The sequence below is a fragment of the Oryzias melastigma genome, linkage group LG5, assembly GCF_002922805.2.
Source record: "Oryzias melastigma strain HK-1 linkage group LG5, ASM292280v2, whole genome shotgun sequence".
Lineage (NCBI taxonomy): Eukaryota > Metazoa > Chordata > Actinopteri > Beloniformes > Adrianichthyidae > Oryzias > Oryzias melastigma.
Window position 1 is genome coordinate 11,688,583 of NC_050516.1, and position 27,882 is coordinate 11,716,464.

General features: G+C 36.4%; 2 protein-coding genes and 1 long non-coding RNA gene across 11 annotated transcripts in view; 1 reads left to right on the plus strand and 2 right to left on the minus strand.

Moving 5' to 3' along the window:
- On the minus strand, positions 1 to 23,776 carry elmo2 (engulfment and cell motility 2). 3 transcript variants are annotated; one of them, XM_036211853.1, is made up of 22 exons: positions 23,660 to 23,776; positions 20,989 to 21,043; positions 20,672 to 20,770; positions 20,374 to 20,414; positions 18,581 to 18,653; positions 18,449 to 18,499; positions 16,857 to 17,026; positions 16,645 to 16,744; positions 16,160 to 16,305; positions 15,698 to 15,776; positions 13,397 to 13,447; positions 12,138 to 12,260; positions 10,579 to 10,698; positions 10,386 to 10,490; positions 10,185 to 10,293; positions 9,943 to 10,079; positions 7,730 to 7,893; positions 7,453 to 7,565; positions 7,233 to 7,340; positions 7,012 to 7,094; positions 5,549 to 5,626; positions 1 to 4,126 (listed from the first exon to the last, which is right to left on the minus strand). In XM_036211853.1, exons 3-22 carry the CDS (start codon positions 20,747 to 20,749, stop codon positions 3,926 to 3,928), a joined length of 2,130 nt encoding a protein of 709 aa, XP_036067746.1. In that variant the 5' UTR covers positions 20,750 to 20,770; positions 20,989 to 21,043; positions 23,660 to 23,776; the 3' UTR covers positions 1 to 3,925. The 3 variants fall into 3 exon arrangements, with proteins under 3 accessions (XP_036067746.1, XP_024126879.1, XP_024126878.1); XM_024271111.1 differs by having other exon boundaries at positions 16,154 to 16,305; XM_024271110.1 differs by lacking the exon at positions 23,660 to 23,776 and adding an exon at positions 22,792 to 22,930 and having other exon boundaries at positions 16,154 to 16,305.
- Positions 23,419 to 25,483, plus strand: LOC112145730. Its single transcript, XR_002919127.1, has 3 exons — positions 23,419 to 23,559; positions 23,646 to 23,825; positions 25,177 to 25,483. It is a non-coding gene; the product is annotated as an uncharacterized LOC112145730 (long non-coding RNA).
- The window catches only part of arfgap1 (ADP-ribosylation factor GTPase activating protein 1), an 11,976-nt gene continuing 9,211 nt past the window's right edge, over positions 25,118 to 27,882 (minus strand). For all 7 annotated transcript variants that reach the window (XM_024271120.2, XM_024271122.2, XM_036211855.1 and 4 more), the window contains one exon: positions 25,118 to 27,790. In XM_024271120.2, coding sequence (XP_024126888.1) covers positions 27,454 to 27,790 — 337 coding nt within the window. In that variant the 3' untranslated portion in view covers positions 25,118 to 27,453. The remainder of the gene's footprint in view (positions 27,791 to 27,882) is intronic.

Consider the following 27,882-nt stretch of genomic DNA (forward strand, 5'->3'; position numbering starts at 1 on the left):
CACAGCAGAACACAATATTTTATCCTTTTAAAGTAAAACAGATACACAACTAAAATTCCAACACATTCATTTTACAAACAGCATTAACAGTAAATAGCAATATTTTTTGCACTGCCTCACCATCTGACATCATTAATAACTGCTGGGTTGTTACGTTCTGAGGGAAAAAAACAACTTCATAAGCATTTAGATGATAAAGAATTCAGTTTGAAGGTAAAGTAGTGAACTGTACGAAGTGGTAAGACGTTAAAGCACGGTCAGTTTTACATCCAGTCTCTTCACAAACAACAAACATGCACCATCTTTTACAAAAATATAGTTCTATAGTGCAAAAGCAAGTGGCAGCTGTGATTACAAGTAGTTAGTTAACAAGCAAACAGGAGAAAGTTTGGAAATAAGTAACTAAGCAGCTATAAGGAAATGCCACCAAGCAATAAACTCCATGTCCGGAGTGTTAAAAGTCAATTTATGGGCAGGTGAAAAGTTTGCACATTCTTTTATTTATTTATTTATAAACTTATTTGACATTTTTTTGACCATGAGTGAATTACAGAGCAGTTCTGTCTCTGTCTGAAGTCAAGCCTTTGATTTTTCTAAGCAGTTCAAACACAAAGGCATCCAGTTAAAAACACACAATAAAAGCCAAAAATGACTTTTTTGTTTTTCTTCACATCACAGTAACTATTTACTAAAAATGCAGACACAATGTGGCACTTCATGTTAAAGCAATGATTTTACCATAAATACTTTTAGTCTTATAAATGTAGTCTTTTTTTTTGGTCAAAACTTAACACGGATGCAAAACAAAAGCACTCTTTTCACTTGTCTTCAAGTGCATCCTATTTAAGGTGGTACCGAGAGCCATTTCTGCACTATAAGAAAAGATGTTACAGTTTTGTGCTGCATGCAGTATGAAGTCTGTACTGTCAGTACCCTGAAAGTCTACACAACTTAAATAACAGATTTTCAGACTTTGCTTCAGTTTTGCAAGAGTTTCTAGTAGCTCCAGTCTAACGTTAGGAAGGTTTTTCCTCTTTATTTGTACAATATCATAACTAAATATGCTGATTGTTTCATCTAAAGACATGTTCTTTTATCCTGTTGCACATATACACAATATACAGATTGCAAGCAGGTAATAAATGCTTAATACCACATTGCAAACTCTAAATATTTACGTACAAATGACACTGAAGGTTAACTGTATCACCATTAAAAACTGTCCCAACACCTTTGAACGGACATTCAACCATTACAATGTTTGCATCTGCTACACCTCCGTCATACAGCGGTGTAACATTTTTCAATATAATTGTCATAAAAACAAAGAAAAAATCACATATTTTAAAATGGAGCCAAACTCATAGTGTGTCAGTGATTAATAAGGCAATGAAGTGAATATGATTGAAATGACTTCAGCGCCAAAAGCTCCTCAAACACATGATTCTTTACATTCAACGACATAAAGATGTAGAAAAGATTCCAGTCAGACGACACACTTATGAACACCAGAGTCACATATTCATTTAAAGGGTTTAATGCTTCATCTAGTTTAACAGGTGGGAGCAGGATTTGATCTGAAAACAGGGAAGAGTTCTGGTGTTCAGACGGAAAACCATTTGATTTTCAGAACCTTGAATTTGTAGATGTGTTGTTAACAACTTATCTAGTTCTCCGTCCCTTGCTTCAAAGTCATGACGAGGATTCGATTTCCCCAGAGCTCGTTTGTTCTTACTGTATTTCTGCATTTTCATTTATAATCAGACCTTTAATGAGATTTGCTTAAACTAATGAGTCTGTAATGAGAAGCTGTTTCGTTCAGCTGGTTGTAAAGCAGTCGTTTAGAGAGCACGGGCTTTAAATTAGAATGAAAGTTGCTTCATTCTTGATTTCCTAACATTACAAACACCTCTTGACGGGACTAAAGTGCTTTAAAAAAAACTCTAAAAAAGGGAAAAAAAATGAGATTTTTATATTCATTCATAAACTTTCAGCTCATCCTTGACTCTTTTTGGGAGTAGAGCAGCAGCAATGATTCTCAGGTACCCTAGAGTGAAAAGCATAAAACAGATTATGCTGTTTTTATTCAAAAATAATCACTTTTAATCAAATTGTAAGGAAATGACATTTCTGTTTTACATTGCTTCTTTATATTTTTAGTTTCTAGTCATATTTTTTTGGTAGTTATTTGACTTTCTGTCGTATTGATATTAATTCTTCCTTTGTTGCTCATATCTGGTCTAATTTTAATGCCAGAGCTGCTTTTGGATTGTTAGTACCAGACTATTTCGATTTCTCTGTCTCCTTTTAACCATGTTTTTAGACAGATTGTGTAGCCAGGTCACTAGTTCTTCCTCTTGGTCGACTTTAATGTTACTAAACCCCATAAAAAACCCTGAAATAGAGGAATGACAAACAAGCCTGACAGCTAAAGGGACCCGTAAAGCTGATTCTTTTAGAGCCATCAATCCGACAGTTACTTGTCAATCAGAAGACTATGAAACCATTTATTACTCTGAGATTTATTTAAACAAAATGACCAACAATAAAGTTTCCATGATTATTACCGTTGAAAGAGTCTTAGCCTGTAAGTATGTTTTTTTTTTCTTTTGTAAAATTGGGCCATTTACAGAATGGTGATCTTGTAAATTGACCTGGCTACAGTTTATTTTATTTTTAAACCCGTCTTCAGGAGAAAGGGATAAATGTTGCCTCTTAGCTTTCTTCCGAGTCTCCAGAAAAAAGTTAAGAATCATGTGGGACTGAATTCATCTTCTGCTCCTACAGCTTGTCCCTATCCCTACATCCACAGGGAGATATAGGAAAATAGTGTCTTGAAATACGGTTGATACTACCGCTTGATGACGTCATCATAATTTTTTGAGCAAACCATCAACTCATAAGTTTAATTTTATGAAAAATAATAATTTTAAATGTAACAAATTATAGAGCTTTGTCTGGTCCCAAAATGGTGAAATTCATACTGGGGAAAAATTTCGACTGAACTGACTTCATTTGGCTGGAACCAGAGGTAAGGCATTCTCCAATGGTGACGTCAACGCCTTGCTTTGTCCGTCTCTATAAATGTCAATGGGGAAGATCAAAAATTTTGGTTTCGGAATACTCCAGGTAAGATTCCAAGGCTTTTTTAAGTAAAATTAATAGTTTGTTATGTTTGAGATCAAATCAGCACAAAAATTAAATTATGTTTATTTAATAAACAGGTTTAGATTGGTCTGTAGTTCCAGTAACTGCCAGGCTGGTTGGTCTATTTTCAGAAAAGCTGGGGTTCATTGAAGTCATTTCCAGTGAAGACGATGATGGTTATGAAGCCATAAAACCCATTTGGTGACATAACCACACCTTTCATTTATTTATATTGACTATTTTCTTTTTCCAGCCTATTTTGTTATGATTTCTAGTAAAAGATTTTCAAGTTCTACTTTATTTTTTGCTTTCTGTTTTACTTTAAATGTACATCCATCTGCGTCTTGTGCCGTGCATTTTCGGTTATTCACGAATTCTCAACCCTGACATAGACTCCTATAGGAACCATTCAGTGGATCTGGATGGTTTTGAGGACCCTGGCCTCCCTCCTGTGAGACCATTCACAGTTTTACAACTCAGTTTCTCCACAGATACAGAACCTAACGTGTCTAACTGCAGTCCTCAAGGGCCACCGTCCTGCTTTGTCATCTGGCAGAACACACCTGATCCAGGTAATCAGACTGAGGTAGGGACAGTGGCACTCTTCACCTGGAATTGGACACTCCTCTTCTAAGTGCTGGATTGTTAGTGTTTGTCTTCTATGAATTTCTCGACTCCACATGCGGTACCTAACCTTTCATACCTTGACGACGAATGATGATGGAGTTCATATGTGACAAACATGCAAGTGTGCATGCGCTGCAGCCGCATACACACTTCAGCTGTAGTTGTAGGTGAAGTTATACGAGCTAGGCTCCTTAGGCACAGGAGGCGGGGCTTCTGGGATGGTGATATTCTCAAGGTCGAGCAGACGGAGCTTCATCTCCATGCTGATAAGAGTATCTAGGTCGCTGCGTGTCAGGTCACTGCCCATTTCTCTGCCCAGCAGCGCACAAAGCCCGTCAGTCCAGATGCAATACTGCATCCAAACACAGAAAAGACATTCATGAGCACCAACAGAAAAAGACATGTAGGTCTCAGCAGCTCTGTGGAAGTCATTACATCCTGTGCTAGTCACTTTTGTCGTGCAGAGGAACAAAAAAAAGAAGGTTGGAAATGAATATGTTCCGTGCTGAGCATTACCCACAGAGCAAAGCAGCTTAGAACAAATTAGAATAACAGTCATAATCCCAGTTTCTGTTCCAGAGGGGATGGGAAAGACCACAAAGTTGTGATTGAAAATGACAATCAACGTACAATTAAACTGACTTTGAGCACAATCATTTATCATAAAGTGGAAACATTTTTTCTATATAGTCAAACCCTTCATAGAGACTTAAAACTAGTTAAAGCTGTGAGCAGCGTTGAACGGCGTTACCCTCCCCTGCCATTTTGGCCCCCCTTTACCTGGCCCTGCATGCTGAGTGGCCTTTACTGACCCAGTTTTACAAATTGATGTAAAAACAATTTTTTTAAATTGGCAGCTTTTCTGATGGTTTATTCTCCATAGCATGAATTTGATGTTTTGGTCGCCTGAGGATACCAACTAGATCTATGCAAGTTTCAGAAGAACCTGCAAAAGTAAACCTTTGGATTTCCTTAGCAACAGAGAGTATTTGCTAACCACGCCCACATTCCTAATATGTTCCTATCCAATGTTATATCAGTTTTTTCTTTTATATTATTTTTTACAGCTCTTGTCAGGGATCCATGCATTACATTTTCACAGCAGTCCGTGAAAAAAATGTGCAAGTAAGAGGAGAATGCCATTTTCCCGGGCTCGCCATTCACACGCCCAAACCTGCCCAATGATGCCCAAGAACTCAGGAAACTAACAATAATAGTTTTTACTTGTAGTTGGTACTAAAGGTGTTTTTTTTCTTTTAAATTCAAGATGGCAGCCTCTTCTTCGGGTCAAAGGTCAACAAAACTTTAGCGGTGGTTGTAGAATTAAGTTGGCGGCGTGCGTGTGAAATCTCGTAAAGAAAAATCTCCTTTTTAAATACTGCGGGAAAATGTAAAAATTGCCAAACTTTAAACTTTACCACAAAATGGCCGCCAAGCCATTGGTCGTGTAGCCATCCCATAATAATATCAACATTTTCTTTGGATATCTTTGACACGAGTGTTTTGGTTTCGTTAGTGTATTTTGAAAATTATATTTTTCAAAATACACTATTTTCACCCCATTTATTTTTTTTACGGTTTTGCTCGCCGTGATGTCATCGTCTTAGGAGGGAGGCTCGTTCGCTACACCCAAAATGTTGTTGAGTTTTCACGCATGTGGTGGGGGTCACATTTTTTGCTTAATTGCGCAGAATTTTTTCCATGTGTGAAAACAATCTGGTCCTTACAGTCAGTGACTGATGCAGGTCATAATAATGTGCACAAAGGAGTTTACCTCATATTTATTTGGTGCAACAAAATTGAGGGTTTCGTCTGGATCATAGAGGACAGAAAAAGCCAACTCCAGCACCTCCTGAAAGAAGAAACCAGAATAAATGTCACAGATTAGTTCCAATTCCTTCACTACTTAGCGCTAGGGGTGTAACGGATCACTAGCCACGGGTCGGCCCACAGGTGTACCACAGATCACACTCTCTCAGTTTTTGTAAATTTGGTTTTAAGACATGTAATCAGAAAGTACATGTTTCTATATGTTCAAAATTCAAAGACGTGTGAATGTATATTTATGCTTCGAAGTTCCTTTATAAATGTTTTCTCAAATATATGTTTTGAAGCTTTTCAAAAAAGTAATTTTCGGCTTTTATCTTCTTGTTTTTTCCTGTTGTTTTTTTATTTTGACTGATCGGAAAAATGAACATGATCCGAACCATGAGTTTTACGATACGTTACATCCCTACTTAGCGCTCTATACAGTGTGGCCATTTTGTTTTTCTGTCTAAATCTACAATACCAGAATCCAACGCCCTAGACTAAACTAGACTGGGAGATATAGACCACAATGCATTGCATTTGAACACATTTTTATGTGAAAAAATCTTTTTTAAATGACATTTTTTAATAAACCATTCAAGTTTACATCATCAGAACACAGTGGATTCATAAATGGTATTTGTAAAAAGTTCATATTTATTGGTGACGTCATATTTTGGCATTTAAAGATAAACACAAGATAAAGATACTTTTGTGAATTTTGGTTAGTTTAAAAAAAACAAAACAGAGGGAGCATGTGTCTGAATTGAAATAACATCCAGGACAGTAGATAGTCCTGCACTGTATTTTTAGTAGGTAGCAGAGTTCCTACAAGTTTCGTCAAGTTAAGTTTAAGACTTTTTAAGGCCTTTTTAAGACCATGCATGTCAAAAATTGAGACAAATTTATCTATTTCTCATTTTATTCCTTTATTCTCATTCTATGATGAAATCGTAGCTTCTTATCTTGTTTGTGGTCTGTGCCGTGATGCTTTAGCGCTGTTCTTTTTTCAAACCAGTGACAGGCATTATTGTTGGTGCATAACAATTGGTTCTCCCACTGTTTATTTACGTCATTTTATCATAATAATCGTGCTTGATACAATTTTGACATGAAATGTGAAATGCAGAAGCAGCACAGCTTTTAAGGCTAAGAAATCAAAATTCAAGACTTTTTAAAGTTATTATTTACAAATGTATAAATTACTTTTAAGATTTTTTAAGATCCAGAGGGAACTCTGAGTTAGGGAGCACTGAAGGAATTCAGATGATTTTATTGTTTTGTCATTTAAAAAATGTCTGTAAAAACACAGTGGATTCCTAAACAGTCTTCAAAAACGTGTTGTTAAGGAGTAGCGAGAGAATAGCTAATGTTTCCCTAAACTAACCATGCATGATCACAGATCATAAACTGCATTCATGATTATACCTTGTTTTGCTTTAGAGCGCTCTTCTCCTTCATATGAGGGCAGTCCTTCCCCGTCAGCACAGACTTGATGTCTGAGACTGGGACTGGAGAGAAACAGGGTCGACACAGAACCATCAGCCTCCAGACTGAGACAGTCACAGGGTCATGCTGCCAGCTTCCTCACATTTATTAGCTGGAATGAAGCCAAGTGAAGGGGAAAAAAAAGTTTGAATATTTCTTACTCTTGTCACTAAGCAGCTCAAAAGGCACTTCACCCTGAGGTGACTCATCCAAGTCTCCATAGTGCAGCACTTTGTGATTCAGAGAGAGTCTGCAGAACCAGAACTTTTCTATAAAAACAGAGCAGAGAACACAGCATTCAGCTGACAATCATCAACAACAACAACAACCACAGAGCGTCTTCTGCAGCGAGACAGAAATCTGAAGTGCTGCTGTACGTACCCTGCCTCCGGCGGTTCCCCAGTTTACGGAAGCAGCTTCCCTCACAGAGCCGGTTCAGTCGCTGCTGCTTAATGAGCTCTAGGATCTCGGGCTGAATTCTTTCCCGCAGCTCGCTGCAGCACAATCACAGCGTGAGGCACAGGAAGAAGCCCACAGGCATGCGTATATGAAGTGTTTGTCAATTTGACGGTGACATCACCTGTTGCTATGTGAAAAGCTTTGAGTTCAAACACTTGAGGAGGACAGTATCAATACAAACAGATGGAAGGAGACTAACATGATAGGTGGAGAATGAAAGTCATCCTGGCTCATTCTCTCGGACTGCCGCAGACGCAGAATCTCGGAGTAGTTGAGGCCTCGCAGTTTGTTCTTCAGCTGGTCTATAGACGACGGCTTCATTGCCAGAGCCCTCGTAATCTGCTCACGCACCACCTGCATCACCTGGGGACAGTCAAGCATGCATTCAATGAAAGAAACATGAGCCAGTGTAGGTGGAAGGAAACAAAATCACATTTCAAAATAAAATAAAAAATCCTAAACTAACTCTTTGTATTCAGATTTCTTTAATCTTTTGAAGTAGTTTTGATCAAAAACCCTCCAACAGTTTCTTTGTTTTGTATGTTAATTTTTTTATCTTTTGATTTTCCTGTTTTTTGGACTGATGAGTCATTCAAGCATTTAAAAAGTCAACTCTGGAGGGTTTTTACTTATACATTTACTTTTTAAACTTGTTTCCTTCTCACTTTTGCCACAACTACTATATTTGTCCAGTGTTAAATTCAATAGGTGACACTAAACAAATGCTTAAGAATTTAGTATCTTTGCATTAATTTTCAAGGAGGATTCAAGTATTCTTTGTCATTTCACCACAGGGTGAAACAAAATTCATGACTCTGGTCTCAGGCCAGCCAAAAACAGAGCAAATATAACAAGAAATAGATTCAAATGATACAAACAAATTGAAGTGAATGCAGTTCCTATGGAATATTCCTTACATTTGCACACCATCGTATAAATGTAACATAGTTGTAGAGATATATTTGTCCATGAAAGGAGAATGTCAGCAGGAAAAAAAAATGCTAACCTAAAAGTGACTGAAATTAAATGAAGCGTGTGGGAAATAAATATGAAAAATAACAGTACATTTAATTTGTTTTATTTTTGCACAATGTTTGATGTTGCAGTTTTAATGATCTATCTACTGTTTTAAAGATCTGCATAGATGAAAATGGTGATGGGTATTGCCAATAATTTCCAGAATCAATTAAATTCCATTCCAATTTTTTCAAATTCTTTCAATCATCTCAATTCAATTAAATTGTGAGTTTACACATTTAGACATTTGTTTAGAAATACATTAATATTATGCATATATGTATATATATGTGTTGATGATATTCATGTTAATCTGATACAGTTCACATACTGTAAAATGTATCAGTGAAATAATGAGATTGTTAATATCATACAGTGTTACATGGATTCTCAAACGGAGAAGCTCCAACAAAATGTTCTGCCTCTCCTGGAGGGCGTTTCAGTTTGACCACTAGGTGGCGATTGCGCTATAGCATCAACCCATTTTTTGCTCATTCCTTTTTCTTCTAGAAGAAGAAAGTAAGAAAAGATGGTTCTTTAGACCACAAATAGTTACTCTAAAAGGGTTTGGAAAATTCCTACCTGTGAGTTTATAAAGATGTTCATTTAGTCAGTAATGTATGTTTAGGTCGACCGAGTGTTAGCAATACCCATCCTATGGGAAATCCCATTATACGTTAGCATCAAGCTAGCAGACTTGAGCTTCATCTGTTAGATCGATCTCTACTTTTATGGATCAATTATTGATCTGTTAAGTACTTTAAGTCATATGAACATGTCATCACCTACATAATGTTATATAAAGATTTCTGTTTTACCCCACTGACTATAAAATGAAAATTACAATTAAACGCAAAGCATAGAACATTTTTTGAAGGCTGTGGTGTCCATAAAAAAATAGTGACAAAGAAAAGTTTCGATTTGGGTGCAAAACAAAAAGTTATTGGAGCGTCTCGGAATTCTGATGAGAAATTATTCCTTGATTTCAGTTATTACAAAGTTAAACAACAATTTTAGATCATCTAAACTCTTTTGAATGATTCAATATCAGCAATGTTAAAGAAACTCAATCTGTGGACACATATCATTAGCCTTTTCTACAAGGATCAATAATTCAAACTAAATACTTTTAAATGCTCCTTTTCGTTTTAATGAGTTGTCATTTTCTTTTAAGATTTAATGAATGAGAAGAGTTTTAAGTTTCTGCACCACTGAGCCGATCAGTCACACACAGCAGGGCGCAGCTGCAGTAGAACTCGGCAGTATTTCTGGCAGAAAGATGAAGAGACAAACAGAAAAGATGGAAGAATCTGCCTTATGATGCTGCTAAATGAAAGGTGAGTAGAAGCAGGAAGTTTGAACAAATGTTGAGAATCATCAGCCTTGGTTTCAGACCTTGTTAAAGTCCTCAGCCGTGGCCCTCATCTCCTTCCAGGTTTTATTTAGCAGTTGGATGCAGACGCAGAAGAACTCCTCCCACGCTCGGTCATGGGTGAAGAACATGGGGTGATAATCGTTGCAACCCTCGTTCGCTAAACCACAAGAAGACATGATTTCAATAAAAGCTGTAATCTGATATTTCTGAAGACCTAACTTTATAATAGTGTTAAACCCATATTTATGAAAAAATGACTTACGTAGTTCCCCGACCTGGAGTATTTCACATAACATGCGAGTGAGTTCGATAGCGCAGCGGCCAAACGGACACTCGTGCTTATCCTCTCTGCTGCTGTTTTCCAAGACAATCTGTTATAAATGAAAAAAAAAGAACCTCCAAGCTGTTAAAATGTCTCTTTTCTATCTGATAAAAGCGAGTTGAGTCTGGAAACAAAACCGACCCTAATGTATGTATCCTGATGAACCTTGGCCAGATACAGCATGTTGTCCAGAGCAAGCATCCCAGGGGGAGTCTGGGTAAAATCCACAGCTGGATTGACATGGTTCTGAAAACAGAAACAAACAAGAGTTCAGCTTCTTTCATTTTACCCAGATTTACCCATTCTGCTTTCAAGCAAACATAAATGTGCTCACCGTGAATCCCAGCATCTTGTAATCCTTGGTGTACGTGGCCTTTCTTTTCTCCGTACCGGTGGGATCGCTTTCTCCATCAAAGGCAATTCTGCGCAGCTCAAAAATGATATCTCTCTGAGCCTGCGAATGAAAAACCTGTTAGCAGCCTATCAACGCGGCATGGTAAACATTTAACATGACAGGAAGCCATTAAAATGATAGGTCAGTCCCTGGTGAGCAGCTGCTCTGTAATAAGCACTGTCAGAGGGAAAAAAAGAGCTAAACCATAATTTTCTGGTCCACTTGTTACATTTAAAGCAAATCCTTCAGCGAGTGAGTTTCTCTGGTGATGTCTCTGACTATTATCCTTTTTCAGCATGTAGACTGTTTCCATTCAATTAACTGAGTTATTCATTATAAAACACACCAGAGCACAGCTTACATACGACCATCGTTTCCATTGGTTTGGAGAGAATCAGTTGCTGACATCTAGTGGTCAAACTGGAGAAAGCAAGTCTCCAAAAGCTTTTAACAAAGTCATTTATGTTTTGAAAAATACTGGTTAGAAGTCATCTTATTTGTGTGAAAAATAGAAGAATTTTTAAATGTCAAACATGGAATAAAAAAAAAAGTTGAGATAAAAAATAGAACTGAAAACAGAAGGTAAGCAGATTTAAATTACTGGAAAGAAGTCAGAACAAGGCAAACCAAAATGTTCCTTTTTTTTAAGAATTCATTCATATAAATGTTAGTCCTGTATCCAATTCATTTTTTGTTTGATTGATTAATTTTGACCTGTAATTAATAAAATTAGTCAATTTTAATTACAAGTATTTTTACTCTAATAATTGCTGCAAAAAGCCTCATTTTGTGATTTTACATTAAAATTTGTGACACTGTAGGGCAGTAAAAGATCAAAATACAGCTATAAAAAGTGACTTCCTTAAGTTTTTTTTATTATTATTACAAATTTCCATGTTTACTTTTACAATACCAAGAGAGACAATTAAGAAAACATCAGGTCATAGGTTAAAACATAAAACAAGCAAAACAATAGGAACACTTTTCTGAGCAATCCAAAAAATATTGACCACAACTTTTTATTAATAGACGTTTAATTGACTATTTGGGCTTTGTTTGATTGAAAAAAAAAAGTTTTTTCTTCATTATCTTGACAAAAACCTGCAGTAAGAGGTGAACTTTCCCTCTGAAATGATGCTGATGATGTTGTTTATTTTTTTGAGATGTCAACATAACTCGTTTTAAACAGTTTGCTTAAAAAAAAAAAGGATTTAAACTTAAAATTAAAACGGAACTGAGGTTCTAATAATTTATTGAATATTTATTTTTTCCGTAAATGATGGGTGATGCCCTTCCAGGTGTGCATTTCTGGACATGAACGGACACATGAGATGAACGTGATTTAAAAAAATAATTAATTGCGATTAACGTGATAATTTGACAAATGCACGACTTTAGAAGTCATAAGAATTGCCTCAAACTATGTTTCATTGTCAGTGGATAGTTACAGTCCTGCCATTGATTGTAAACATCTCACCAAACATCCATGTTCCTGTTACCTGATCATTTGGGTCCATTTTGGTCATCATTCGCTCCTCCAGAAGGTTAAAGGTCAATACTTGCAGCACATAAAGCTGATGCGCCATTTCAGCTTTGATAGGGCGATTTCCTCTGATTACATGCTAGAAGAGAAACCAGTTTTGTTTAGAGCAGAGCTGCTAACAGAAAACAGATACGGCGACATGTGCTAACCATGAGACAAAACCAAAATCGTTCACTTTTGTTCTTCTGGCCCACGTGACTGTCCTAGTCTGAAACGGTTTGCTGCAATTATCTGACACAAAGAAACCTGTTGCAGTTACTAAAGGAGAATGGGAGGACAAAGTACTGCACAGATGATCTGGATAGACAAAGTCTCACTGAAAGAGCTCATTAGTGCTTTTTGTTTAGTGGTGGCACACCAAACTGAAGCTTGTGTTTCAAATGATCTACTTATGGTCCAACAGATCGGTGGTCTCCGACCTTTTGCTGGCCCTGTGCTGGTTTAATGCCCGACAGTATTTCTACAGACTGGCCTGTACGAGGTTGAAGAGGTCGCAGGATTATTATTTTTTAGCTTCCAGTTTCCCTTTAATTTTGAGGGTAAAGTTTATCTTCATCCTTGGTAAAACAACTTCATTTGTTTAAAATACTTACTAAAAATGTGATAAATGCAACGTAAAAAAAATATATATATATATATTTTTGTGCAAAAATAAACCAAAAAATGGTCGCTAAAGCTGGTATTTTCTAAATATAATAATAACGTGAATGTCAACTTTATTAGCAGCATCCTCATAACATTAGACAGTCATTAGACAGTTAATATACATTGTTATTATCATTACGGTGTATGAAAACAACTGTCTCGATAAATGCATATCTGGAGTAAAGACTTCAGCTTTTTGTCTATTAAAATACATACTTCTTTTTCGATTCATCTGCTTTTTTATGAAAAAAAATAAAGCTTTCCAAATACATTTGTTATTTTAGCTCACTTTTTTAGCTTGGGGTTTCAACTTAGTGGTCATATTAAGAAAGTAGCAGATGTATTTCTGACCAAGCAACTTAACAAGCGTCAAGAATGAGTCGGATGTGTTGGGAGAATCCAGAAATTTTCCAGACTTAAACTTCCTTCAGAATCAGCTTGAATAAAACAGAAAAATGTAGGTCGTGTTTTTGTTTTGTTTTTTTCTCAGCCTGATAGCAGAGATGGGAACCGCTGCAACAGAAGAGTGCAGACTTTCATAGTTTCAGTTGTTTAAAACTTCATACTCACATTGAGGATGATGGAGCGAAGGTGTTTCTGAGCCAAAGTGCTCGCCATTTCCTGAGAAAACATAAAAACTAATTCAGAATAAAACATGTACGGGAATTTCATGTTTAGGAAACATAAAAACGTCTCTTTGATTAAGTCTAAATTTTCATTATTGGCTGAAATATTTTTCTGCACTATAAAGCTAACATGTACTTGACTTTCAGTCTTTCTGCTGCAGCAGCATGTCATGGTTCTGTCTGTTTAAATGCATCCAGCTGTAGCTGTTCACGACACACAGAGAGGAGAAGATGAACGGATGCAGGACAGAAAACAGTAACAGCTGCAGAGTTCATACTCACAGCAACGTGCTGCTCTAGCAGATTAAAATATTCTCTCTAAAGAAGCCAAACATGAAAGAAAGCAAAAGCGTGCACACGAATGGACCATAAGATGCAGCCATATTGACAATGCAGATGAAAAATGTTTATCACAACTCATTTAATCGCATGGGATTGATTATGTATAATAATTGTTTCAAAATAATTCATTAGTAACCACTTTCTACCTCCTTACATCTGGTTTGAAGCTCTTACAAAGTGCTGTTGCATTTTACTCAAAAACATGAAGAAATGTGACACTCATGCTAGAAGTAACTAAGTTTGCCCCCTACTGGCCAACAGTGGGAGCAAAACCAACAATTGAAAAATATTTTTTTTCCTAGTTTTTTCTTTAAGTATAAATTAAAGAACAACAAAGCAAAATATTTTATAATATTTTTGCACTTAAATTAACACAGTTAGTTTGTGAAACTCTGACAAGCATGGAGTGATTACTAAAATAATAAAAGGTTTTTTTTGTTACTTAAACATAAAACGCTTTTACTCTAAATTTCATTTTCATAAATATTTCATTATTTTTACAGATAAATGTGTATGTTCAAAGTTAAAAAGGTAAAAAAAACTTGGCATCTCAATTTAGAATAAAATTTAAACACAGTATATTCACTTCTAAAGTGAAATGTAACTGCAGTCTGCAGAAGATGTTTATTTTTTAAGTGTTTTCCTGTAATTCTGAAGCAGTTGATTAAACATCACCAGAGGATCTTGATTTGAATCCTCCTCAGTGCATGTGGGGGGGTTACAATGAATTTTTGAATTGATTTTCAAACACAAAAGTTAAATCAACATGATAAACAGAAAAGTGATAAAGTTATCACAAAGGGAGTGGGTAGAAGAAAATCTTTCAATGTTCCATCACATCCCAGAAACATGCATGTTAGGATAGAGTGGCTAAAGCCAAAGCTCTAAAACTGCGGGCCAGCGTACTAAACAATGTCATTAAGTGTAAAACTGTATTTATCCTTTTTTTTTCTCTATGATGCTAAACCCAAAAGTATCTGCCCTCGGTCATAATGTGTCTTTTAGTCATTGAATCCAGTTGATGAATCCAGTTCACTGGAAAACACCTACTAGCCATGCTAAAGCTAACACGATTACAGATTCGAAAATGGAGCATGATGATGTGAAACTTCTGAAATAACATGGGACTTGCATCGGCTCACCAACCACAAAATCCAACTGTAATACCTCATTTCAACCTGTAGGGGGCCACACACAGGTGATTTCAGGATTTCAGGAAGTTTGTTTTAAATTGTCAAAAATGTGGCAAGGACCAACGGCCAGGACTTTTAAAGCTCTATTTATGGAGGTCAACAGCACAAAAAAATTATTTAGTGTTTGGTTACCTTTTAACAGAACGAGCTTAATTTAGTTTAAAAAAAGAGACAATTTCTGCAGCACAAAGAACAGAAACCCCAGCATATTTATATACGTTATGATGTCAGATGATCAATGGCATTATTTATGTCTTTTTTTAGGTAACTGTTGTATTTTAGATGGGTAGTACACATACACAGGTGTAATATCCTCTGTAAAAGTGAACCCAGTTGTTTAAAATGTGAAATGTTTCCATGCTGATTTGTTTGACTCACGAGAAGCACAACAGACACACAAACTAAGGAGGTGCTGTGATGAGGGAGGTATCATTACAGCAAAGACTGTCAGACAGAATCCACAACATGACAGCTTGCAGACAGACTATTTAGTGATTATCTGAAACTATCCCACTGCTGCAAACCATGGCAACAGGAGTGAGCCAATCTCTGCAGCTCGCAGCCACCAGAGGATCCGCAGTGTTACATATGGATGGCTTACTTTAGAGTGTAATATGAGGATGGGACATTAGTATTCCTGTTAAATCCATCTACTTTGAGCGTCCTGTCACCCTTGTAAAGCAGAATCTGGCGGTAGAGCACCGACCGACCTGCCGCCTGTCCTCTGGAGCCTTCAGGAAGAGAGCGTTGATGAGAGCGATGGCGTACGTTTGGATCTCCTTGTTCGACCTGGAGAAAGCATCCAGCGGCGCAACAACCAGTTAGAAGCATCGTGATCCCCTCAAGTTTAAGCTACAAGCTAGCAGCTACTCTGCAGATGTTGCATGATTATTCAGCAAAGATATTACAAAATGCCTGTTTTGGCTCAAACTTTATCTTAAATCCTTAAAAATCCAGTTATTATACTCTAATTATCTATGAACATATAAAAACACAAGCTATAGACAGTTTTGGTCTTTTAATAAATACTCAACAATTAGCTCTAAATGATCAACTACTTAACTCCAAAACAACACATCAAAGCATTTCTTCTATTGCTAAAACAATCCCACGGCGTCCCCCCATTTCAGAGTGCAAGAAGCCCCTGTGCGTGTGTGTGTGCTCACACTTGCAGGTGCCCGATGAGCTGTCCCACGGTGATTTCCTGGGCCACTCGGTGGTAGAGGCTGTGGCTGTTGAGGACCATGCTCTCCAGGATGGCCAGAGAGCGCTGCAGGATGGACACGTCCACCATCGGCTGGTTCACGTAGCCTGCAATCTGTGAGACAACACAAGCGCCACAGAGGCACGGGCCGGCGGAGGTTTAGTTCAAAGTGAATGAAACCCAAATTAAACCAGAGGCTGAAAAATAATCACATTGAGTCTCTGTGAATTGACCTGTGTGCCTCTTAAAACTGCTAAATATTTGCACGTAGAATGAAGAAGCTCCAAATAATGGAGGGAGTTGCTAAGCAACAGCATGAATTTCTGGCATTTTAGAAAGAAAGGTCAATGAGTTAAAAGAAAAGCAGTGAATTGAAAGCGTTTCTAATAGAATCTTGAAATTCTGAAAACAGAAGCAGAAGAAACTGCTTCTTTGAAATGCCAAAGTGTCTACCTGTTTGATGAAGGAGATGGAGATGAGATCCCAGGACACGATGCCATGATCCATCAGCTCCAGGAAGGCCGTGAGAGTGAAGGCCAACATCTCCCCAAAGCTCAAGGAAAAAGTGATTTTAAGTTTTTCTGATTTCAGGAGAAAACTAACATGACAGAAACATCACATTTTATACATTAAAACATTACTAAGGAATGAGTCGTAGGCCTTACTGAGTGCCGCTCTCCACGAGGCGAGCCAGAGTCCCGATGCCCTCCATGTTGATGAACTCTGCAGCAAAGGTTGGATCTGCAGAGAGCTTAGCCAGCTCTTTCAGAGCCTCCAGGCGAGCGTCTATACTGTGGGACTGGATCCTCTCCAGCAGCTGACGAGCAGCACGAGCCTGTCAAAGGACAGAAAGCATTATGGTCTGGAAGAGGGTCACCTTTCCTCTGATGTGGCACCGCAAGAACTCAGTCTTACGATGGAGTATTAGGACAACCACCAAAAAAAGTAATACCATGAGATTTAAAGTTTTTTAATAATTTATCACTTTTTTCATATAAATTCATGAAATTGTTCTCATAAACTGATTACTTTTTTCTTGTAACTTTATGACTTTTTTCTTTTAAATTGATTACTTCTTTTATTTTAAATTTGTCCTTTTTCTCTAAATTTGTGACTATATTCTCATAAATTTATAGATTTTTTCTCAGAAATGTATTCAATTTTTCTCGTATATATATTTATTATTTCTCGTAAATGTATTACATTTTTCTCAGAATTTTTTTTTATTTTTCTTTTAAATTTATGACCTTTTTCTTTAAATTTATTTTTTCCCCTCATAAATGTATGGCTTTTTACTCGTATATCTACTCAATTTTTCTAATAAATTAATGACTTTTTTCTCGTAAATGTATTCAATTTTTCTCATAAATGTATGACTTTTTTCTTAAATTTATTCAGTGTTTCTCGTAAATGTATGACTTTATTCTTGTAAATGTGTTACGTTTTGTCATAAATTGTGTTTTAAAGTCGTATATTTTTTTTACTATTAAAGTCATAAATCTACAACTTTATTCTCATAATTTTATAGTTACAACTATTTTTTTCTCGTAAATCTAATGACTTTAAAGTTGCAATTTAAAATTAAATGTTTTTCTTGTAAATTGGCCCTTACTCTCGTAAAAAATCGTAAAAAGGACTTTTTTAAGAAAAAAAATATCTTATTTTCTTTCTTGGAAGAAAAAAAGAATCTCATCAAGAAAGTTTTTTATAGCAAAATAATCTTAGTTTGGGAAAACATTTCTTAGTGACTGGATTTTTTTCTTAAAATAATAATTCTTGATAAAATCATTTTTCTTACCCCCGCCGAAAGATATTGTTGCTTATTTAAAGAAAATCTCCCTATGGGGGGGAGAATTTTTGACTTATTTCTGAGGTTTTTGTATTATGATAGATCAGAAAACTGACTTGAATCTAGAGTAACACTCACAGCTTTCAGAAAAATTATATTCTACTTTACAATTCTGGAAATATTACCCATAAAACCATCATAATTAAATCTGTAAAAGTATTTCCTTTTCATTAAAGGCTAAACCGGTAAGCAAAGCACGTCCCACTGACTCCTCTAAAACCCTTAAGTAGTGAAGTGGAGTGACACGTTGTAGACCAGACAACTCCCATCGTTTTTGGCATGAGTATAGACACGTCATGCTTAAATCCAGAATTCAATATTATCAGATACATGTGAACTATGTTGTGTTTTAAATCCATAACACACAGATTTTCTTAAAAAGAAATGAAAGATAGAAAACCAGCTCACTGGAGAAATAGCTAATCGAAGGATGGTGCCATTCTTGATGTCTCCCCGGCTCTGAAAGATTATTGAAGAAGTTTTTACTTTACTTTTATTATTTTTCAGCCCAAAATGAGAAAAAATTAAACATGAGCTCACCTGCTCTGTGATGTAGAGCTGAGGACCATCAGCATAACGCAGAGCAAACTGTTCTGAGCCTGACAAAGACCAGCTGGGAACACAAACAGATACGTCTGTACAGAAGTCACGGAAATTTAATAAGCAGCAGCATGAATACACAAATGGACGCCTGATTGAAAACGCTTCTTCCCAACAGATGAATGTTCACAAAGGCAAACTGTGTGGCTGTAGGAAAAAAAAAGATATCTAAAGAGAGTTTAAAAGAAATTGCAGAATCAAATCTCAGAATTGATATATGAATGGATAAATACATTGATAGACTGCTGCTGAAAAGACAGTGAGTGTGATACTACATGCCAATATATAAAAGATACAGATGTAATGATTCAGTCTGGCCACAATTCGATTCCATTCACAGTTTTAAAGTCACGATTTAGATTTTTTTCGATTTTTTTTTGTCAACACAATGAAATAAAGGTATTTTAAGGCCAAGTATGTTCTCTTTTTGCCCCTTACATCAAACTGTCTGTTTTCCTACTAACAGAAGGATTAAATACAAATAAACAATTATACATAATACTCAAATGATCACAAATCCTTTCATACTCGGTTCATGTTGTGCTCCATGTGACGGACCACTCCACACCTGCGCCCGCTCAGTGCAATCCCCCCTCAGCCGCTGAGCGCGCGCTGAGTGTTCAACCCAGTTCAACATTTTTACATATGATCGCAGCAGTGCAACACAATGACCAATCAGGGACCTGGATTTAGGAGTGGTGCGTGGGTGTTGTCCGCTTCAAAGCACCGAAGTCCCAAACATGATGACGAAAAAGAAACGAATCATTGCGGTTTAACCCGGTTGGATTAAAATGACACCCAGACAGACATTAAAGGAACAGAGTTATGAAAACAGAACAGCCTGGAGCAAGATTTGGGGGATTCGTACTGCTTTGACTTTTTGCTCCGAGGTTCTCTATTCTAGATGGTGGAGGAGTGCTAATGAACAATAAAAATACAATAGAAGAAGAGTATCTCTTTATTCAAATCGGTTTGAATCAGGAGCAATCGATAAAATTCTGTTGGAAAAAGCCTGCAACAGTGACGCTAAAGCTAGCAGGACACAAGCTCCGCCCCATTCTGATGCATCCACGTGCACAGATACATTAAAGTCTTTGTTTTCCCTGCCAGAGCTGCTTCTAAAAAGTTGTTTTAAGAACAGATGGAATTTTGAGTTTTCATAAAACACAACTGTTCAAAACAGGAGACAATAAAAAAAGCTGAGAATTCAAATCAAATCACCAAAATAAGAGCAAGTTTTCCTTTTAAATGTTTTTTTGCAACTAAAACCAGAATTCCTTGTCATCCAGGTTTATTCTAAGACGTTTTTTCATATTCAGCAAACAATATTCTTTGAAAAACACAAAATACTTTTACTGCGATGATGATAAACAACCCCTCTTCTTCATACTTTAACTCTTTAAGTAACCACATTGAAACAGAATATCAATTATTTAATAAAAAGGCCATTATTTAAGCAAATTAATTTAAAATGAAAATATACATTAGTTAATCCTCATTTTTTAGACCATGTCACAATACAATAAAAAAAAAAGAAATAAAAACTGAGGATCAAATACTTTTTAATGGGGTCAGCTAGAGTCTTAAATATGACCAGGATTAACATGCAAGGATAAATGACACCAGCATCATTTTAGAAATAACATTCTAAAATGTTTATTCTGGCTCATTCACATGTTTTATTTTGTAATAGTGTCAATCTTCAACCACAGAAGTGTGTGGCTTAAACTTACCCGTCACAAACTTCTCGGATGATGGAGGACAAAGGTCTTTTCTGCAACAAGAAAGAAACAAAAACATTAGAAATAGTTCCAATGACAGCACTAAAGGACTACAAATGAACATGAATAGTCATTACTTTTGCAGTGAAAACCTCTTTCTTTATTCTACTATCTAAATATGAATTCAAGAAACTTTCTTCTTAAAATAAAACTTACTTAAAGTGGTTTAAGTTATTCTCCTTTTAAATAATTTCTGTATTCTGTAATAAAAAAATAAAAAAATCTCCACATTTTTTGGATAAATACACACCTGATCCATCTCTATCAGCTGAGCATTGGCCCCAGGCCACTCAATGGCAACCTTCACGATATCTACTGGAGGTGGCATGACTGTCTAATCGTCTCCAACCTTAAAGAAACACCAGAAAAACCACCTCCGCTCATTAATGTTCATCCATTTCATCTACATTACACTAGCATATAATGGTTGCAATGACGATTTCAACAAAGCAAAATATGGTTACAAGCTCAACAAACATTCTCACACAGTGCATTTATTGTTTTTTAATGATTTGCTGTCAGACGGACAAATGATTCCAGAGAAACGGGCCAGAGTTGATGGATTACCTGATAGAAAACTGCAGGAAGGGTCAGACTGCGTCACAAGATCCTGTCGGCTCGCCTGCAAACACAAAAACCCACATGGATCAAACACAAATGCAAAAACCCAAGGCTTTACGGTCTTCTTAAGGATAAGAAAACATATTATAAACAAACACAATCATACTAAAAACTTAATTCTGCCAAATTTATCTTTCCAAATTTAATAAAATTATATTTTAATAACAAAAATTATGAAAAAAAATCTACTGAAATGTCAAACTTGGGCTGCTGTAATTATTTTGTCTTGCAGGCATTTGGTCTAAAAAGTAATGACTACGTTCCATCAAACTATACATATCAATGTACTTTTTTGTTTATAGCATGCTTAAAAAGCAATTTATGTGTGTTTTTTTATTATTATTATGCATGTGGAGTTACAGGAGAAAAAAGATTGTTTACCTAAACAGGCCTTTTCTTGGTTAAGATAAGAACAATGAATAAATAAACAAAATAAATATTGATTTGTGACAGAAGGAGATCAGTCCCTACTATCAGAATGATCTCTGATCTGACAGAAAAAGCTTGATCGCTGACCCAAAGCTGGACAAATGACTTGAATGAGTAAAAAGCCGCTGCTGAGCCTAGAATCCAAGGTGCTTTCAGAATAAAATCCCTTTGTTTGGACGAGAATAACAATTAGTTGGATATTTTTATCCCTGTTTTTTTGTTAGATGTGACCAAAATCAGCCTGAAACAACTAGGTTCCCCCGAGAATTATCCGTGCTACAGAATTTCAATCGCTGCATTGAAATGAAGCACAAGAGTGAATTTATTATTTTTCTATAATAAATTAGCTTCTTTGAGTGCGTTTATTTACTACAGATGCTTCACTCGTCCCAAGAGTTTGAATAAAAGTTGGGTTTTGTACTTTATGAATAATACATCTGCCTGAAAACTTTGATCTCCGACTCTTTGGGATTACTCAGCTGCCACTGTGGACTAAAAGAGACAGATCGAGGGTTATCGGAGATGTTCACGTCAATCTGGCAAATAGACTGAGGGATGTTGACGTCATGCAAACACCTGACAGACTGAACCTCCTTCAAAGCCTCATTGTGTCATCTCACAGCCTTCTACAACTCTTTTTTACATAAACATGCAATCATCACTAAAAGAATCTATGCACTGGTTCACTTTTAAAGCTAGTTCTTTACTCTGAAAAATATCTGAAGATAAACAACGTTAACAATGCAGAGGCCTTATTTGTTTACATAAATCGCTGTAGAACTCAGTTTAATAACCATAAAATAAATAGTTTAGGATCCAATCAAATGAAAAACTACTGAATTATTTAACCAAGTTTAAATAATTTAAGAAACTGACTGTATTTTTTTTAAAGAACTGCCCAGATTTATAGAAGAGTACTTTAGGGCAAAATACATATAATAACAACACAGATATTGTTGTTAAAATATGAATATGCCTTTAATTTATGTTTTATTACAAATATTATGTTAGGTTTTGTGTTTACTGTCAGATTTTGATTTATGTATATTTTACTACACCTTTTGCAGCAATTAAATAACTTTTCACACAATAAATTTGAGATAAAACAATTAAAAAAACACAATTGAGAAACATAAATGCCTAAAAAAAAAAAAATCAGAGGTAATGAAATGACTCAGGTCAAAATAAAATTATTTGTCAAAGGTTTAAGATGATGTTGTGATTGTAGGAGGCCCTTTTCAATCCAAACCCGTCTGGTTCCACTGTTTTGGAGGTTCTAATTTGAAGAACCGAGCCGTGAAGGCGTTTGTTTGACATTACCCATCATCCTCTGCTGTCGTCTATCTGCTGGATGAGAACTGCTTGATATTCCGCGTCAGATGATTGGCTTCCCGCTCGGAGGGGATTTTTCATTGAGGCCAGTTACTGATGATTTGGCTGCGTGCGCTGTGACGGTAGCTTAGCAACAACTACAGAGGATTTCCAAGCCTGAAAGAAATTCAACAGTGTGGCCTCAGAAAGACTTGTTTTGGCCTCGGCCAGCAGCTTTCTCGCCTTTTCCCCCGACGCTTCTGACGCCATTTTAACGTTCTTCTCTCCGGTTTGCCGTCGAAGCGGAGGAATAAAAACCAGATTCTCGCAGGAAAACTAGAGCGCTGAACTTTCCGAATTGGATTGATCATGCGCAGTGGCGCCCCCTTTGGTGGTTCAAAGTAAAACAGCTATTCTAAAGGGGGGAAATGTTGGATATCTTTTATAACGCAAACAGTTAAATTCCATCAAGAAAATGCGCGCGTGCGGTTCAACAACAGTTACCGTGCTGCATGTTGGGAAATCCGTCATTTAGTTTGTCCAACATGTTTTTTGGGTAAAGCTTGCTGCAGGTAAGTTATATTATTTCCACAGGATGAAGTGTTCTTTACGTGAGGACTGCAGCACAACACACGACAGGAAAAAAGATACACAACTTGCAGCCATAACCGCAAAGTGTTGGTAAACTGGCCACCTTTCCTTTGCCATGTCTGGAAGTCCTCAGAAAAGGCGGCTAGTGTCGCCCCGCGCGGCTGCTCGGTCCTCCCTCCATTGCAGGTAGAATGATGAAAAGCGATTGATAGAAGCGGACGATGCCTCATGACGTTTGTTTTAGGGTTTATTTAACAGACTAATGTCATCAGACGGTGGTACTCACGCGGTGCCGTCGCCATCGGTGGTCCTCCCGGTCTCCTTCTGTCCCCGGAGCGAGACTTGTGGAAAGGAGACACGACTCCACGCCTCGTGGGCGGGACACGAGGAAAATGTCAGCGTCTGTGATCGAATGAGACCCTTCCTCCTTTGGTGATGCGCACCAGCAAAAGGTCGGACCCCCCTAAATGTCTGATGCATGCAGTTTATGCACATGTGCAGTGTGTGATTTAAATTATTAGTGTAAAACTGTCCAAAAAACATTCATATGAGGATATTTGGTTTTGTACTCTTTTTAGGAACAATTATTAATTTCTCCTTTTCTGAATTTTGAGCATAATTTCTCAGAGTTTTGCCATTACAGAATTAGTAGTGTTTGTGTAACTGAGTCATTTAAACATAATTTTGCCACATCTTTGGTCTTTTTAGTTTGATGTATTTTATAATCTTCCTTTTACAAAAAAAAAAAAAAAGTATTAGGTCATAATTTTAACATATAATCCTAGTTAACAAAGCATTTCTAAACCAGACTTACAACAACTATAATTGGCAATGCAGGTTTTTAATGTTTACATTACTGACATTCAAAAATAAAAAGAGTAAATATTAAATAAGCATTGTCCTCAAAGAAAATACAAGTATAACTGTATTAGGGGTGTGACGATTCATTTTAACGATTCAATTCTATATTTTGTTGCTGATTTGATTCACTTTCAATTTATTTCTCATTTTGAACAATCTCATTTTGAACACAAATAATCAAGTGTAAATTAAATGTGTGTACAAACAAACAATAAGAATTTATGTCAAATCCATTCACATTTTGGTTTCTTAGAGTTCAGCCCACTGTTGTTTTTCTATATGAAAATAATACAAAAGGAAACATTATTAGAACCTTCTACCAAACTGTATTGTTGCAAAATTCAAAATGTTCACACACGGACTGTAATGATGGGTTGATCCTTTTTTTAACCGTCATCATCTGTTGCCCTCTGCGATGGCACTTGGTTGTTTTTACGTTTTAGTAAAATAAACCTACCATGTCTAAATCCTAATGCTAATTTACATGATTCAGTTATCCAATTCTTAAACTACTCTTTAATTGTACTATTAGATTTTATTTGTCCTCAGACAAATCAGTCTAGTTGGAATCAAGGAATAGAAATTGATTTCATTGTTACACCCCTAATGTTCAAAAACAAATGAGAAAAGAGCCTTTAAAGTGTGAAAAAAGGACTTTTGCATATAAATAGGGGTATTTTCCATTGGTTGTAAAAAAAAATAATTTTTCTAAGTTATGAACAGAACTTTTCACTCCTAAAACTCCTTTTTTATTCTATTGTTCTGCTTAAGATGGCTTTAATTTATTGTAACCAGAGAAAGACCCACTAAGATCAGACTCTTTTGTAACGTTTACCTAAGCTTTGTCTTTGTAAATATATTTAAATAAAGAAATACAACATTAAAGGTTTAAATAAATGCCATTCACAATACATTTATTTTTCATTTGATCCACATGTACAGGAATTTTCTCCACACTGAGCTGGGATCATCACAGACTCACTCCGTCAGACTGCTGCTGGTGAAACTTCAAGCAAACAACTTCAATTCACTGAAGAAACAACTGCCTGTATTCAAGTCCACATTATATATCATGCATGACATCAAAAATAGCATTTTTCACATAATTAGTTTCATAGACAAACAGATAAATCCAATTTTAGATGTTTTACAGGCACAAAAGCACAACTGCTGCTCTGGGAGAGTGAATAAATCCATACATAAAAGAAAAAATACATATATATAGATAAATAAACGTACATGAAGAGCTGAGGTGTGTTTCATTCTGCAGTATGTAAATTAAATAACAAAAAAACACGTTTCCAGAAAAATAACTGCTCAGGTTTTGCTTGAAAAGGGTCTAGGGCTTTGAACAAGAAAACAAGAAAAGATGGCCGACATACTGTTAAGCCTCGGTGATACAGGGACAGTTTAGGGTAACACTGTCTCATAATTTGGAGATTCATGGATGAACATGTACATATCACTGTCACATGAGCTAACACACAGCAGCAACAAAAACACAGCTGGTTAAGGCTTTTCACACTGGACCGTACAGGATGACGAGTGCAGTTTCAGCAAGACACATGTTACAGCAGTAACTTAGTTTTACAGCACAGTACTGTTTACTTTAATTACACAAGAAACACTGTAACCTTGCTGCTTTATTGTTTTTTTTCTTTCAAAAAACACAAAGTAGAACACAAAATGACAAAGATATGAGAATGGACTCAAGAGGAAAGAGTGGAAAAAGGTTCTCCTCTGAAAAACAATCAGCAAATATAAAACTTCTAAGAGGTAGTAAAGAAAACTCAAATGGAATAAAGCTCCCAGAATTTATGTTTCGCTCAATGAAGCTGTGAATGAAAGATGTCCATTCTGAGGTCAATGAGGACTGAATGAATTTCCCATCAAAGTAATCTTTGAAGATTACTGGCCAGCAAACACAATCGGTACAGGGCTTCATGGATCTGATCCAATCATTGTACTTGTACTATAACAGTACAAGTAGACAGTCAAAATGTAATACTGAAAAGGGCCAAGGGGTACACCTGATCCACAAAAACTAGTTTTAGTCAAAACAAATTTGGATATTTTATTTTAAACTTTCATTTTGGTCAAATCCGTTTTTTTTTTTCCATAATGTATCTAAGATGTGTAATATGAGTGGGGCTGATAGGAATTTACACAGTTGATTAAAGCTGTTTGAGAGCTTCAAATAATTTAACATATGAGCCTTAATAAAGAGACATTGGAAAAGTAGAAAACACAGAGGTCACATGAAGATCCTTCAACTTTAGATTAGGAGTTTTAGGATCACAGTTCAATTCAGACTCAGAGGGACTAAAAAGAGAGACTGCATGCTGACCCACAGACTCAGGTGAGGGATATCACCTGCACTTACATTTACATTTAAATTGAAATCTTGTAAATTAAGACAAACCCGCGAGCATCACTTGCCCTGTCATGCTGTCATAAAAAAATAGTTCTCTTACTTTAAGGGTATCACATCTTTAGCAACAGAAGGAGGAAATATGAGCCAAAGTAGCATTCTAATCTTTCTGAACATCTCAAAACACAACAGCTGCTATAGAAAGGCCGTAATTAGAGCAATTCTAATTATATTTTTCATTATAAAAGACTAATCAGTCATCTCATTACTAATCAATATTGCAAAAAGGACTTTTAGAGATCTCCAGCATAATGGACTGCAGACTAGAATGAGCTTCAAAGTAAATTAATTTTACAAAACATGTAAACATTTTTGCAAAAGAGACATTATTAAACAAAAAGAGTGGTTTGTGTTCTGTCCAGTTTTTCTTATTTACAACATTTTACATTTACAGTATTTCTCTGTCATGCTATTTTCTGTGGTGACCTAAACAGTATGGCTTCACTCATGAAACCCAGACTGTTTTTCTTTAACTATATGGGGGAGATCCTCAAAGGAAGTTTACATTTTTTATACAAACAGTTATTTTTTGATGGAAATAAATTACAGTAAATTGTAGCTCCGGACATCTCAATTTCTTCCTGGTATTAAGGGCTTAATCCATTTCTGTCTTTGATTGTTTTGTAAGTACATATTGAGAAAACAAACCAAAAAGAAAAGAAAACGGGGAGCTGAGATGATGCAGAAGTTTTCCTGAAAGTGCTAGCAGGATGAATGGGGGAAAAAAAGGACACAGGTGAAGGGATAGAGAATGGGAAGAGGTGAGACGTTACATTTGAGTTTGCCATCTACCAGTCTGCAGTTTCCCAGCTTTCTTCAGGTTTCGTCGGACTCTTCTTTGTCTTAGAATCGGCTTTATCCCAGTTATTGTCCCAGGCCTCCCAGCTCTCCTCCGTGCTGTGTTTGTTGTTGGACGCTCCTTCTGAACCCCAATTGTCCCAGCTGTCAGAGCTCTTCTTGGCAGAATTGTCTGGGATGGTCCAGCTGTCACTGCTGGGAGATTTCTTCTCCTTTAAGGAACTGTTGCTACCAAAGGTTTCCCAGAAGTCCCTGGACACTGGTTTGTTGGAACTGCTCTGATATCCCTCAGTGGAATCCATGTTCTGGTAGCTCTCTGCACCAGTTCTGAACAGAAGTAGATGAAAGAAATGCTTTATTGCAATCTGGCATCAATAAATAAAACACTGCTGTAAAAGCTTTGTTTTGTTGACACTCTG